The 12,754-nt window shown below is 43.1% G+C and overlaps 1 protein-coding gene across 1 annotated transcript in view; it reads left to right on the forward strand.

The window, feature by feature from the left end:
• LAS1L (LAS1 like ribosome biogenesis factor) overlaps positions 1–7,718 on the forward strand; it is a 50,761-nt gene extending 43,043 nt beyond the window's left edge. Inside the window, exon 14 of the mRNA XM_063141587.1 lies at positions 7,364–7,718. Coding sequence (XP_062997657.1) covers positions 7,364–7,454 — 91 coding nt within the window. The 3' untranslated portion in view covers positions 7,455–7,718. The remainder of the gene's footprint in view (positions 1–7,363) is intronic.
• Positions 7,719–12,754: the final 5,036 nt, after the last annotated feature.

Genomic DNA, 12,754 nt, shown 5'->3' on the forward strand with positions numbered 1-12,754 from the left:
CTGTTAGAGCGGTATGACAATGGAACCAGTTACCTAGGGAGGTAGTGGGCTCTCCCACACCAGAGGCATTCAAGAGGCAGCTGGACAGCCATCTGTCATGGCTGCTTTTAGGTGGATTCCTACATTGAGCAGGGGGTTGGACTTGATAGCCTTATAGGCCCCTTCCAACTCTATTATTCTATGATTCTAGGTTCTCACTTTGCAGTTTGGTATTTTTCCACAAAGCTGGATGCTTTCAGCAGGGTGGCTTCTAATTCCAACAAGGAAAAAAGAGAGAAGACAACAGAGGAAACCAATGTGGCTCCACAAAAAGCTTAGAGATGGCCTGAATACAAAAAAGAGATACATACAGGAAGTGGAAGGAAGGCCAGGCTACAAAAGAAGAGTACAGACAGGTAGCACAGAAGTGCCGAAATGGCATCAGGAAAGCTAAAGCTGAGAATGAGCTCAGACTAGCGAGGGATGCTAAAAGCAATAAAAAGGATTCGTGAATAGTAAAAGACAGAGGAAAGAAATGGTGGTTCAACAGCTTAATGAGGATGGTAAATTGTTAACAGACGACAAAGAAAAGGCCGAAGTGCTCAATTCCTACTTTGGCTCAGTCTTCTCCAAAAAGCGGGTCTATGGGACTCAAAGAGTGCTTATCAATGGTACCTTGAGGGGAGAAAGGTTGCCACACAGAGGAGGGCCAGGATCTCTTCTCCATCATCCCAGAGTGCAGGACATGGAATCATGGGCTCAAGTTACAGGAAGCCAGATTCTGGCTGGACATCAGGAAAAACTTCCTGACTGTTAGAGCAGTACGACAATGGAACCAGTTACCTAGGGAGGTTGTGGGCTCTCCCACACTAGAGGCCTTCAAGAGGCAGCTGGACAACCATCTGTCAGGGATGCTTTAAGGTGGATTCCTGCATTGAGCAGGGGATTAGACTCAATGGCCTTATAGACCCCTTCCAACTCTATTATTCTATGATTCTAGGTCCTCAGTTTGCAGTTTAGTATTTTTCCACAAAGCCGGATGCTTTCAGCAGGGTGGCTTCTAATTGCCCATTTGAGTCAGTGCCACGAACTTGCGTTGCTTTGTCACCAGGAAGCTAGTGCCGGTTGCCACAGTAGCTTTGGCAATTATGGCCATTTATAGCCACTCGTGCCTCCCTTGTGCAAATGTTCTAACTCATTAGGTGTTCCTGCTAAGGGGGTCATTTTCTCGAGCTTCCTGTGTGGTATTGGTGGAGGTGGGGAGGTTGGACACAGAACTGTGGAGTGGAGATGTACAGAAAGTGACCCGTTTCCCCTGCGTTCACATGGTTGTCCCCACCCACCCACCCCCGGCTTCAAAATATCCGGAAATTTTACATCTCTAATCAGAAGCTACCTATACTGAGTCAGACCATGGATACATCCAGCCCAGTATTGTCGACACTGGTCGGCAGCAGCGGCTCTCCAACATTTCAGGCAGGATTCTTTCCTAGCCCTAGCTAGAGATGCCAAGGATCGAACCTGGGACCTTGTGCATGCAAAGCAGGTGTTCTGTCATTGAGCTATGGGCCCTTCCCCTCCTCTGTGCCCACGAACCACTAACTGCCCCCATTGTGCCCACTGGTGTAACCTTTGCTCTTTCTACCTCCCCATACGCATACATGCAGGCAAGAGAAGAATGTATGTTACAATACATGTAAATTTTTATGATGTCTGAAAACTGAGATACCATGTGAGTGTTGACAGTCATTTGCATGTTCGCTGCTCGCTGTCATAAATCCAAAAAAATGGGGAAGTCCATGTCTAAACTTGCTGGCACTGCCGGCATTCACCCAGGTTTGGACATTTACTGTAAACGTATCTGTCTCCCATGCAAATATGTGTTTGATTACACAACAAAGATGTGCATCAAACCCTTGTGAAGCATTCCAACTTTTGTTTTCGTCAGTAACTTGATGCAGTCAGTTTTTCAGACAGGCAGAATTAAAAGTGCCGGATCTCGGAATACTGACAGAACCCTGGGAGAGAATTTTAAAGCATGTAAAAGTGTGTATTAACCTCCCTAATTGAGGCTGCTTGATATCCGGAGTCTTTCCAGTAAAGGGGAGGGAGGTTTCAGTCCTGCCAGTCTCAGAAATAATATACACGCTTGAGTGTTCTCTGGCCGTTTGAATGGAAATACCTGGGAACAATGTAGTTTTCCCTGTGATCTGAGATGGCATGGTAGCGTGATTGATGAGGAGTGGGAGGGAGGTGAAATACCTGAATTTCAGACGTTTCAAAGCTGCTTTTCTGTTTCATAAGAAATCTCTACAGCCTACCCTGAGCCAGCCCGGGTGCCTTCTTTGCACGATAGGCTTCAGGACTCCCATCCATTGCCCAAGGTCTCCTTTGGATCATGTCGCTGAATAAGTACGCAGGGATCCTGGGGAAAATTCTGCACACGCATCCATAAACTCCCTGCAGTTGTTCAGTCTAGTTACCCGAGTATGAGAGTTGGTGGATCCAGCAGCCAAGCAGGAGTGTCTGTTCCAGTGCAGACCTAAGTGTGTTTATTCAGAAGTAAGTCCCATTGATCTCAATGGGGCCTGCTCCCTAGTAAGACCTCTTAGGATTACAACTTCGGATACAAAATAAATTCCATCTATGTTAGGAATGGGCAGCTTTGGAGGATCTGGGGGGTGGGGGCAATTTCTTCCACTGCGGGGATCTCACCCCACTACTACCACCACCGCTGAATCTCACCACATTTTCTCTTTAAAGCATTGCTTTAATGCAAAACCATGCTCCTGGAAGCCACTGTACTTTTATATTGTGGTTTTAAGCTTCCATGTTTTGTATTTTATGCTGTTTATTAAACCACCCAGAGAGCTTTGTCTATTGGGCGGTATAGAAATGAATGACTAAATAAATTGGGGGGGGAGCATGTTTTTGCACAAAAGCAAGGTGTGTTCTCCCCATGTGCCTTGTTTTAAAGGGAAAATGTAGCTCTTTTCTTGTCTAAAATGTGACGCAGCAGCAATTCGGGGGCGGAGAAAAAGGACAGGGCTGGTGCATGGTGGATTCCTGCATTGAGCAGGGGGTTGGACTAGATGGCCTTGTAGGCCCCTTCCAACTCTGCTATTCTATGATTCTATGTTTCTGTCACCTTCGGACTGCATGTCGCCCACCCACCTCCATTGCATGCAGTGACAAAATAAATGTTTTATTTAATGGGCACTGCTGGTTCTGTGTGTGGGTGTACATAGCTTAGCCACCCAGAGACCTAAGTAGATAACCTTTTCTCCCTTCTTTAAATGACTGATAGGCTTCCTGCCATCAGTCACATATATATAGGCCCCAATCCTCACACATACCCCCACCTTGTTTCTACACGTAAATTAAGAGGGGCCTTGTTTTCTCTAACGCTGTTCTGCTCTTCTGTCTTTGTGGTTCTCTTCCTTCCTCTTTGCTCTCCCCTAAATTGAGGTTGAATTGACATCACTGTGGAAGGATTTTTGTGGTTGGGCCGGAGCAGAAGAGCCCAGGTGGGGGGGAGCAGCTTGAGGTCCCCCTTTAGCAGAAAGGGGTGAATTTTGCGGTGGCCGGAATCTATAGTGAAAAAAGAAAGCAATGAGGTCCTACTTCCCTCCTCTGGTTATGAGGTTTCCCTCAAGAAGCAAGTTTCCTGTGGGCTGCAGGGAAATTTGATGGCCCAGGCTCAGCTGTTAGAGGCCGTATACCTGCCGTTGCAGGGGAGGGGTCAGAGGCTAGCATGGGGGGTAGGCCCTTCTGTATTCCCCATCTACTTTTGCAAGCAAAAGAGGAAGAACTTGAGTGACGAACAGGATGCAGCTGTTTTCCGGAAGAAGTTACCGTTGGATGCTCAAGCTTACAGCACGGAGGATTAGCAAAAGTCTCTCTTCTGCAAAGCGGCATGCTCCACCCATGCTATGTAGCTTGTTCAAACGCAATGCCATAGAAACTGAATGTAGTTCGGCAGTACTCCTATCTCAAAGAATGTGCAGTACGGTTTGATAACAGCCAACGTGGGCTACTTCGCCAGTCTCTTTAAGTTCTTACTCCTTCAACATTCCAGCTATGGAACCCAGGCGGGGCTATAGTGATGAAAGCCGCTGTGGTTCTCATTCAGTTGTAGGAGACAAGAAATTGCTCAGTGATGGGTGAAAAGACTAGAGCTCTCCGGTCCATCAATCTTGAGCTAGCTTGAGATAAGCAAGATTAAAGGGCTATGGTTAGGTTGGAAATTTGGAACCCTTCAGAGATAGCCGTAGAATGGCAGAGTTTTATTAAGGAGAATGTGTTTGAAAGGATGAAGGGGGTGCGTGGTGTAAAAAGTACCATGGAAATGTCATGCTGAGGGTTAAAATTCTTAGCCTGGGGCACAGTCAAGGTGGATAATAGAATCCAGTGTTCTTTAAAATCAAGTTTCTAGTGCTTGTATCTACAAGCATATGTTTGAACTTACGTGGCAATGGATGCTGAAATCTCAGAAAACAGAAGAGTGGTGGAACAGGATTGCTAGCAGTTGGAGCAAGAAACTTTCAATTCTCATGCATACAGGTTGCAAAACTTGGCTTTTCTTACAATAGGATTTAGATTGGCTGGAGGTTGTTGTGTGTTATTTCCCTCCAGAGCACCAACCACCTTGGACATGTGTGGCTCTGTGAAGTTTAGGAAATTCCATAGGGGAATTTAGGCTGTTGGGTTGGAGACTGAACGGAGTGGCATTTCCAATAGTCAGGGTGCTGGTCATGTTTGTAAGGGACAAGGCGCCCATAAAGGTCTACAAAGATATACATTCCAAGCAAAGTTGAAACTAGGCTTTCCCTAGCCTGGTTCTACTGGCATATTTTGAAGCTGCATGTCTGGGCACATCCCTACCCCAAGAGGCGGGCTTTCCATATGTGTTTTGTCAGCCTTTCAAACTGCAAGCAAACCCTTTGCTGCCATTGGATTGCAAACTATCCCATGGAATTAAGATTCTGTTCTTTGGTTTGGACAGAGCGTGTCAGTAGTCCCCATCTTTTGCTTGTCTCTCTACTGGGTTCACAACATGAGGTATACACTAAAATGCTCAGATCCGTTTGGGGAAATGACCAGGCAGTACCTCTCCAGACAGGGCAAGTGTTTTCCTCTTTCCTGTTAAGCCAAGAGTTCCACTTCCAAAGGTTTCTCTTTCCACCTTATGGTGGAATGACATTCTGTCTTTTAGTTCTATTTCAATTCTGCGTGTAGAGTCTATTCAGTTCCTCAGTATTACAGCCAGCTCAGTACATATGGTGGAATGACATTGTAGAGTTCTAAAATGGCTTAGATTGGACAATAAGTTGTGGAATGCTTCCTTACGTGAAGAAAATCTCTGCTAGTCAAAAACTAGCACAACAGGGTGTGAGCTGGGCTTTGAACTACTTGATATGCTTGGCTTTCGCCTCGCTCTTTTCCCCCTAACTTCCCACACATTTTTCAGATTGTGCCGATGGAGAGGGATTCACAAATAGCATCCTTTAATCTCCTGCTAAAATTATACAGTCCACTCTAATACCTCAGGATTCTATCATCCCATTTTGCTGAATGTGTAGATTGCTGATTCTATTACATTCTGCGGTATATAAATGTTACAAATAAAACAGACCAGGTCTACTGCACATCTTCCTTAAATCACATAACTTGATAAGACATGCTCAAACGTGGACAGATAAGGCTTGATCGTACAACCAGTTTTATTACATTTTTTTATCCCGCCCTTCTTCCAAGCTTCTTTTTTGGAGGGTTGTGCAAGAACTCAAAACATGATTTTGGCTCTTTGGTCTGGCTTCTAGGGGAAGACTTCCCTCTTTCTGTCTTTAGGGGAATTCTTAGGTGCTCTTCAGCCTTTTCCTGTTCCTGCTTGTTGAAAGCACGCTGGTGACATTTGGAAACCAGAAACCACAGTGAATATGCGGCAGGCGTGCCTTAAGGCTATCCTCCTAGACAGATTTGCCAACCCTAAATGTCCTGGTCTGGGATACTTGACGGAATGCCCCCCTGCACACAAGCACACCTACATTTCTCTCCCACTCCCCATGCGTTGAAATCGGGGAATGCAAACTTACTTTGATGCCACACTAAGACTGACTTTCATTAGGAACAAGATGAAACCCTCCTGAAGAAGATGTCAGATCTTTTTTGTCAGCCCCACAAAGTGGGCAATTTTGGATTTTGCTTGTTTTTACTGCCTCGATTTGCTGTTTTATCTTTATAACGCTGGGAATCTTCTTTGTGTTTTGGACACACTGTTGTGGAAGGATAGAAAAGCAGTGGGTAAAGTACAAAGTTACGTTGAACATAGGAAGCCAATCCTGCTGAACACAGTAGGATTTACTTCGTAACAACATAGCCAGGGTTGAGCTGTTTAAAGCATCCACAGACTGACTGTTTCCACAAACCCTGGCAGGTCTCTAGCTGATTATATTTGCATTTTTGCTTGGGGAATCCCTTCTCTGAGCTCCAAAGAACACACCAGCTATTGGACCGTTGCACAAAGTCCCCCGTTCCTGTCCCCCCCCCCCCCCCCCCGGTTATTGCTCATGCCTACAAAAGCAAGTCAGGCAAAAATAACTACAGCTCAGTAATAACACCCTTCACTAACAAGTCTTGTTGATTTTAGTCTTGATGTCACAGGAGAGAAAGGTTATGGATGGATGAAGTGTGCCTGTTGAACAGGCAGAAGATACTTCTATTCATGTAGAGGCGCCAATTTCCATCAATTAGAAACACAGTAGAGATGGAAGGGGACTGCAAGGCCATCAAGTCCAACCCCCTGCTCAGTGCAGGAATGCACCTTAAAGCATGGCTGTCCAGCTGCCTCTTGAATGCCTCTAGTGTGGGAGATCCCACTAACTTCCTAGGTAATTGGTTCCGTTGTCAAACTGCTCTGACAGTCAGGACGTTTTTCCTGATGTCCAGCTGGAACCTGGCTTCCTGTAGCTTCTCCTCTGCCCTGTATCACAGACTCTACTGGTATGAAGGGCTGCATGGGCAGTGGGATTGGGAATGCCCTGTTACGTACACAGAACAAAAGAGTCTTTAGGATCTAAGCTTATGCAAGTCCTCCTTGAGGAAGGAATATGTATTCATCAAAGCAGACCTCAAAGCCTATTCTTTGCTCACTCAAAAGGGGTCACTCAGGAGCAGTCATCTGTGGCTACTGAATCAGCCAAAATGGAGGCCCAGCGGTCGCTGCCACAGCACACCCCAAACGAAGTAGAATTTCAAGTGGGTTCAGGGGAATACATTGTGTTCTTGCTCCCTGATATAGCTGTACTAGAAATGCCTGCCCAGTTTAGCAGAACTAATTCTATGCTTTAGTTTCTGCAGCTCATTATTTGTTTTCCTCCTACAGCTCTTCAGAATGGGGCGGCTCTGTTGCCGAGGGATTATTATGGACCCAGAGCGAGCTCCATAAGCTGAAAAGTGGCCTTCAACTTTTCTAAAAGTGGATTTTGTATTGATGGTGCACAGGAATACGTGGTGTGACACATGCTTCCCTAATACCAGGGGAAAACAGAAGACTATGTCTGGCCTCTTAAAAAATTTTTTGGGGGGAGTGCACCTCATTCACCTCAGTGCAGATACTTTTTCTGTAGATTTAAGGAGGGTGGGGCGAATGTGTACACTTATTGGCTGTGCTAGTGGATAATATGTACAACAGAACCACCCACTGTTTAAATTTGTTGATAAACAATCTTTTGATATTCTTTTTCTTGGCTTTTAATGCGTGCTTATTTGAATGTGAGATTTGATAACCAGCTCAGAGACAAGGAACAAAAATGCAAGCTTGTTGCATGAACCAAATCATTTTAGGGTTTTAAAAAGCATTTCGAAGTATCCCCCCATCCCCGTCTGTAAGACTGTTGTATTTCTGTGCCAAATCTGGGCTTTAAAAAATAAAAGCTTTTTTTAATTAGTATGAAACCAGCTACCCTGATAAGACTGGTTAGCCCTTTTCATAATAATAAGTTGCAAAAAGAAAAACATGAGATGATTTCAGAGGTATGGAGCAAGTGTGACTGAGTTTATTGAATACACTTACAGAAATACCTAGATATAAAACAGCTACACAAAACCTGTTATGCAATAATCAGAAGTATTCTGGTGGGGCACATGTTGTTTTCCCCTATAACCTTTGTGATACATTGAAACAGACTTTGTTGCTCGCCAGAACTTGTGAGTTACAAATACAAGTCACAGCTTCGTAGGTAAATGGGCACTTCTTTTATTTTTGCATGAAATGACAGCGGCATCTGTGCTAGTGCGCACATGCAAGTAGCAGCCCTATGCAAAAGGAATGCCTGAAAATTAAAGAACCTCAAGGTATCACATACTCGATAAGATGCAGTCCAACAAGTTCTGCTGCTGGGCGGCCACTATCCGTTTCGGTGGCCTTTGTTCAAGGCTCCCGCCAAAGCTACGACGAGCAGCAGTGCTTGGTGGGGTGCAGCCTTTGGCAAGACCGCTAGCAAAATAATAATAATAATTAGTAATAAATCTAATGCTCTGAATATTAAAACATTCAGCAGTCCATTACATGTGCAGCTTGCAAGCAATGTTTTGGCAGTTCAAAACATAGTAACACTTCTCAAGTAAGTTGTCTAAGCAAGTAACTTGCTGCTAATCAATTCTGGTCTCTGCTGTTTGGGTCCCATGCCTGAGGCGGCATAAACCAGGCACAAGATTTAGAATTCAGTTGTGACATCAAGCATTTTCAGTGGGACCAGAGAACATCACTTGTTCAGTAGACATTACAGAGAGATACCTACAACTTAATACTGTCGATCGCTAAAAAAATGTGAAGGCATTGATTTCACATTAAGAGGGAAAAACATGGTTTCTATCCCTCTTGCCGGCTGATGCTATCCCTCTTGCCGGATCATCTCAGCCATTTAGTTTATAAAAACGTTGCTTTTCTTTTTTTTACAAAGGCGGCATGCATCCCGTGCCAGTGAATGCTTTAAACATGCAGCTGTAGATAAACGCATTGCACAAAATATACTGATATACACCACATGCGCTTGGCTCAGCTCTAGCTACACCTTACTACTCATCCCCTTCTGCATCAAATAGCCAATTCAGTAAGGGTCTGGCTTGCCATTCAGCTTCTGCACGCTTCTTGCTGGATCAAGGCAATTGGCCATAAAGTCTATCTTCACTCTTTGTCATTGAGACTTACATTATATTTGGGTCAACAAAAAAAACCCAAAGAGATTGTATAAATTTTTACAACAACAATTAAACAGTAATGTTTAATTCTACAAATGAGGAAAGCAAACTACTATGGCTCAATAGTACAACAACAGGACTAACAGTAGTAAAAAATCATGTGTATACAAGCAAAACCAATATTAAATAACATAGAATATTTACAAAACCACTTAGGATTGCATTCTAAAACGATATTGTGTGTTTTTCCAGACACATCTCATTTGTGGAACAAGCGGAATATTAAGCACTCTTCAATAATAAATTACAGAAAGTTAAAATTCAAATAAATATTTTAGAAGAAGATTACTGGGCCATTTTTTAAAAATTTAGACAGACAGACAAATCGATATTTAGTAGCTGTTTGGTACACAAAAAAATTAAATACTGTGCTCTCAAAAAGAGCATTTTAAAACAGTGTCTTATTTACAATATTGGTGACTGTAACTTGTTTTTATACCATCCCTTCTGTGTTAGAAGAAATTCTGCATTTTGAGATGAAGGCAGTGAAATGTCAGTGTTTCGAACTGGCATGGGGGGAAAAGAGGGAGAAAGCGAGAAGTGAATCAAGACAAGAGAAATATTTAAAAGTTTCTCTGAAAAATAATTAGCAGGCAAAAAAATTGCAGATTACTTCAAAGTATTCATTCTCTCTTCCTTTCTTGTGGAGAAGACAGATTTGGGAACCATTTTTAGGAAAAGAGGTATCTCCTGTCATAAGAAAAACGTGTGCTACAGTTATGGTACGCTACTTGTTCTCCACAGCAATATTTCTTCTCAAGAAAGCACTCAAGGGAGACTTGTTTTTTAAAAAAGATATCGAACTAAACAATATATAGAACTAAATATAGAACTTTTACTGACCATCACAGTAACATATTTTCATCCCCAGCAAAAACCACATGCAGTAATGTCTGCTCAACATTAGGTCTGCTGAAAGACTTCTGTAAAATCCCCTGTAAGAGTTGGAGAAAGCCCATTTTCGTACATACATAAACTGAATTCCATGCAACAGGTTGTGGGTGCACAAAATTTCACCAAACCTAAATCATACTTTAGTAATTATCCTGTTAAGAACAAAAGCGGGATATACAGCAGTTTTACTGTCAATAGCTCTGTGTATAAATAAGAACATCAACCTATCAACACTGATATTTTACAACAAAAAAATAACCCATTGCAAGAATGCATTCATTTAATAAATAGACTTAATATAGCTTATGCAGCGTAGTGCTCTTAAACGTACACGCACTAGCTGTGCACATTATAGTAATAAAGTGGATTTCAAAAGTTGCCTTTTTTTTATAAACTGTTAAGTGCCCATTTTAAATAAAAAGATTCATAATCCTCCATGGGCTACTCTCCTGTGACACACAGTGTCACAAACATAGTGATGAAAATACAATATTGAAGCTAATCTAGAGACGGCTTTTGTACATATATTTTTTTTTTATACAATCAAGAAAGAGATACAATTTGTATCAACAAACAAAAGGTCGTTTCTGGTTATTTGAGGCTTTGCTTTCAGCTGCTTTTACAACACAAAACAGAAGGAAGTGTAAAGCAACTCAATAATAAAGGGATCCCATTCTGACTTGAGAAGATATTTGTTTAGAAAGCTGGTTAAAAAAAAAACCTCTTCAAACATCTTGCGCATTTAAACGCCAAGTACTTTTACAGTTCTAATGATGCACAGGTTAAAGTACGGGGCTGATGTGCCTTCTGGTGTGCAGTTTTAAACAACCGGATCAAGTGACCTTCCTATCTGTAAGGCAACGTGGGGTGCTATCCTAAAACAACAGCTTTCAGCAGTGTGCTGAAATCCAACCTGTGATCACAACTTGAACAGTGCGTCACTGACACATTTCTGCACCAACTTGAAAAAAGCAGCTCGCTACAATGAACACAATGGTTGCGTCACTTGGTCCTCAGCCACTTTAATGCCTGGAAATAAAGCGGACACACTGTTTTTAAACATCGTGAAATGGCAGTCGGACTATATGCGAGTGAACTCGGCGTACCTTGAAATACAAAGAATTTATATTGTGGCTGGACTGCTCCCGTTAGCCTTTAATGTATTTAGATCAGTGGGTCTGGATCTCCTCAGTTCAGCACTTGCGCACTCAGCCAGAATCGTAGGAAGTTTCCAATGTTCCTTTCCCCCCCTTCTTTTTTGCACTGTTGTACCACTACTCTGGCTATAGATGCTGCCTGGCCCATGCTGGGCCCAAACTCTTTGCCCAGTTTCATTGTGAAAAACAAACTGGGCCACCATGGGTTGGAATTACCACCCCTCTTCACAATCACCTTAAAGTATACCCATTTAATGTAAAACAGAAATATAGACCACCAGCCATTCCAAGCATCAGTACGGTCATTTGAGTAGAGGACACAATTATCGAGTTTGGGTTTTTTTCCCACCCCCACTGGGATCAACAAATAACCTGAAAGCAGCTTGCAAGCCGTTATCAAAACACCAGAAACAACCCTGACTGCAGCCTCACGTTCCGTGTGTTTCATAGTAAGAAACATTTAGGCAGTGTCATACCTTCTCATGAAGAAACAAAAGGCCAGAAACCAGGCCTTCTCGACTTTCATGAAAAAAAACTACAGTAGAAGTCAACAAGTCCTAGCTCGAGACGTATCGAGTTAGTAGTGGTTCAAAAATTTTTGAAATACACATTTGGATTCAAAAAGGGTGTCCAGTCAATGCAGCTTTAAAAAAAGAAAGGAAAAAAGAGAGTAACGAAAACATCACCACCTTAAATACCTCTTGTGGGAGACATTTAGCTACAAAGATGCCCACCCCTGAGCAAAAATACTCATTGTGCAAAAAAATGCCACCCACAGAATGACGATCCTGCTAAGTAAAGTCAAACAAAGACCTCCAGGAAGCAAACACACACCTTTGCATGGATCTTAAAGTGCAAACCATCCAGCAAGTCGGCAGTAACTCCAATTCTGTAGCATCCCTTTGAAAACTGGCCTGCTGTTCAACACCAATTAAAGCTGACAGATTCTTTTTTTAAAAAAATCTGATTTGTTATTTATACCTTAGCATCCATTCAGCTCAATTTCTTAGGGTATGTGTGGTCAAAACACTAGGAAAGGGAAAGCAGAATTAAAGGTGGGATGCTACCACTGACTGCTTTTGGACTGGGTAGATTTAAAAACTTAGAAATGCCAATTATAACGTGTGTAAGTGCAAATGTTAAAGCGGTATTTCGCCGAGAGTGACTTTAGTTGCTTGCAAGTGGGCCTCTTGTCACTGGTGTTCCCTTCCCCAAAGGGCCCTGGCAGCAGCTATCCAGAAGGTCCAAGCTACACATTCATTGTACTTTTTGCAAGCACCCCGTTCCCTTCGAGGTTGGGCAATGCTCCTCATGTGCAAAAGGACATCTCCACTGTGCACACTGCCCAGAGAACTGGACCTCCCGCAAAGAGCCTCTTCATGCTGGAGCCACTCAACATGTGCAAACGCCCTCTGAGGACACAAAGGCATGTCAACCCACTGGCCTTTTCTTACCATAAGAAA

This window comes from Elgaria multicarinata, chromosome 15, assembly GCF_023053635.1.
Source record: "Elgaria multicarinata webbii isolate HBS135686 ecotype San Diego chromosome 15, rElgMul1.1.pri, whole genome shotgun sequence".
In the NCBI taxonomy this organism is placed as follows: domain Eukaryota; kingdom Metazoa; phylum Chordata; class Lepidosauria; order Squamata; family Anguidae; genus Elgaria; species Elgaria multicarinata.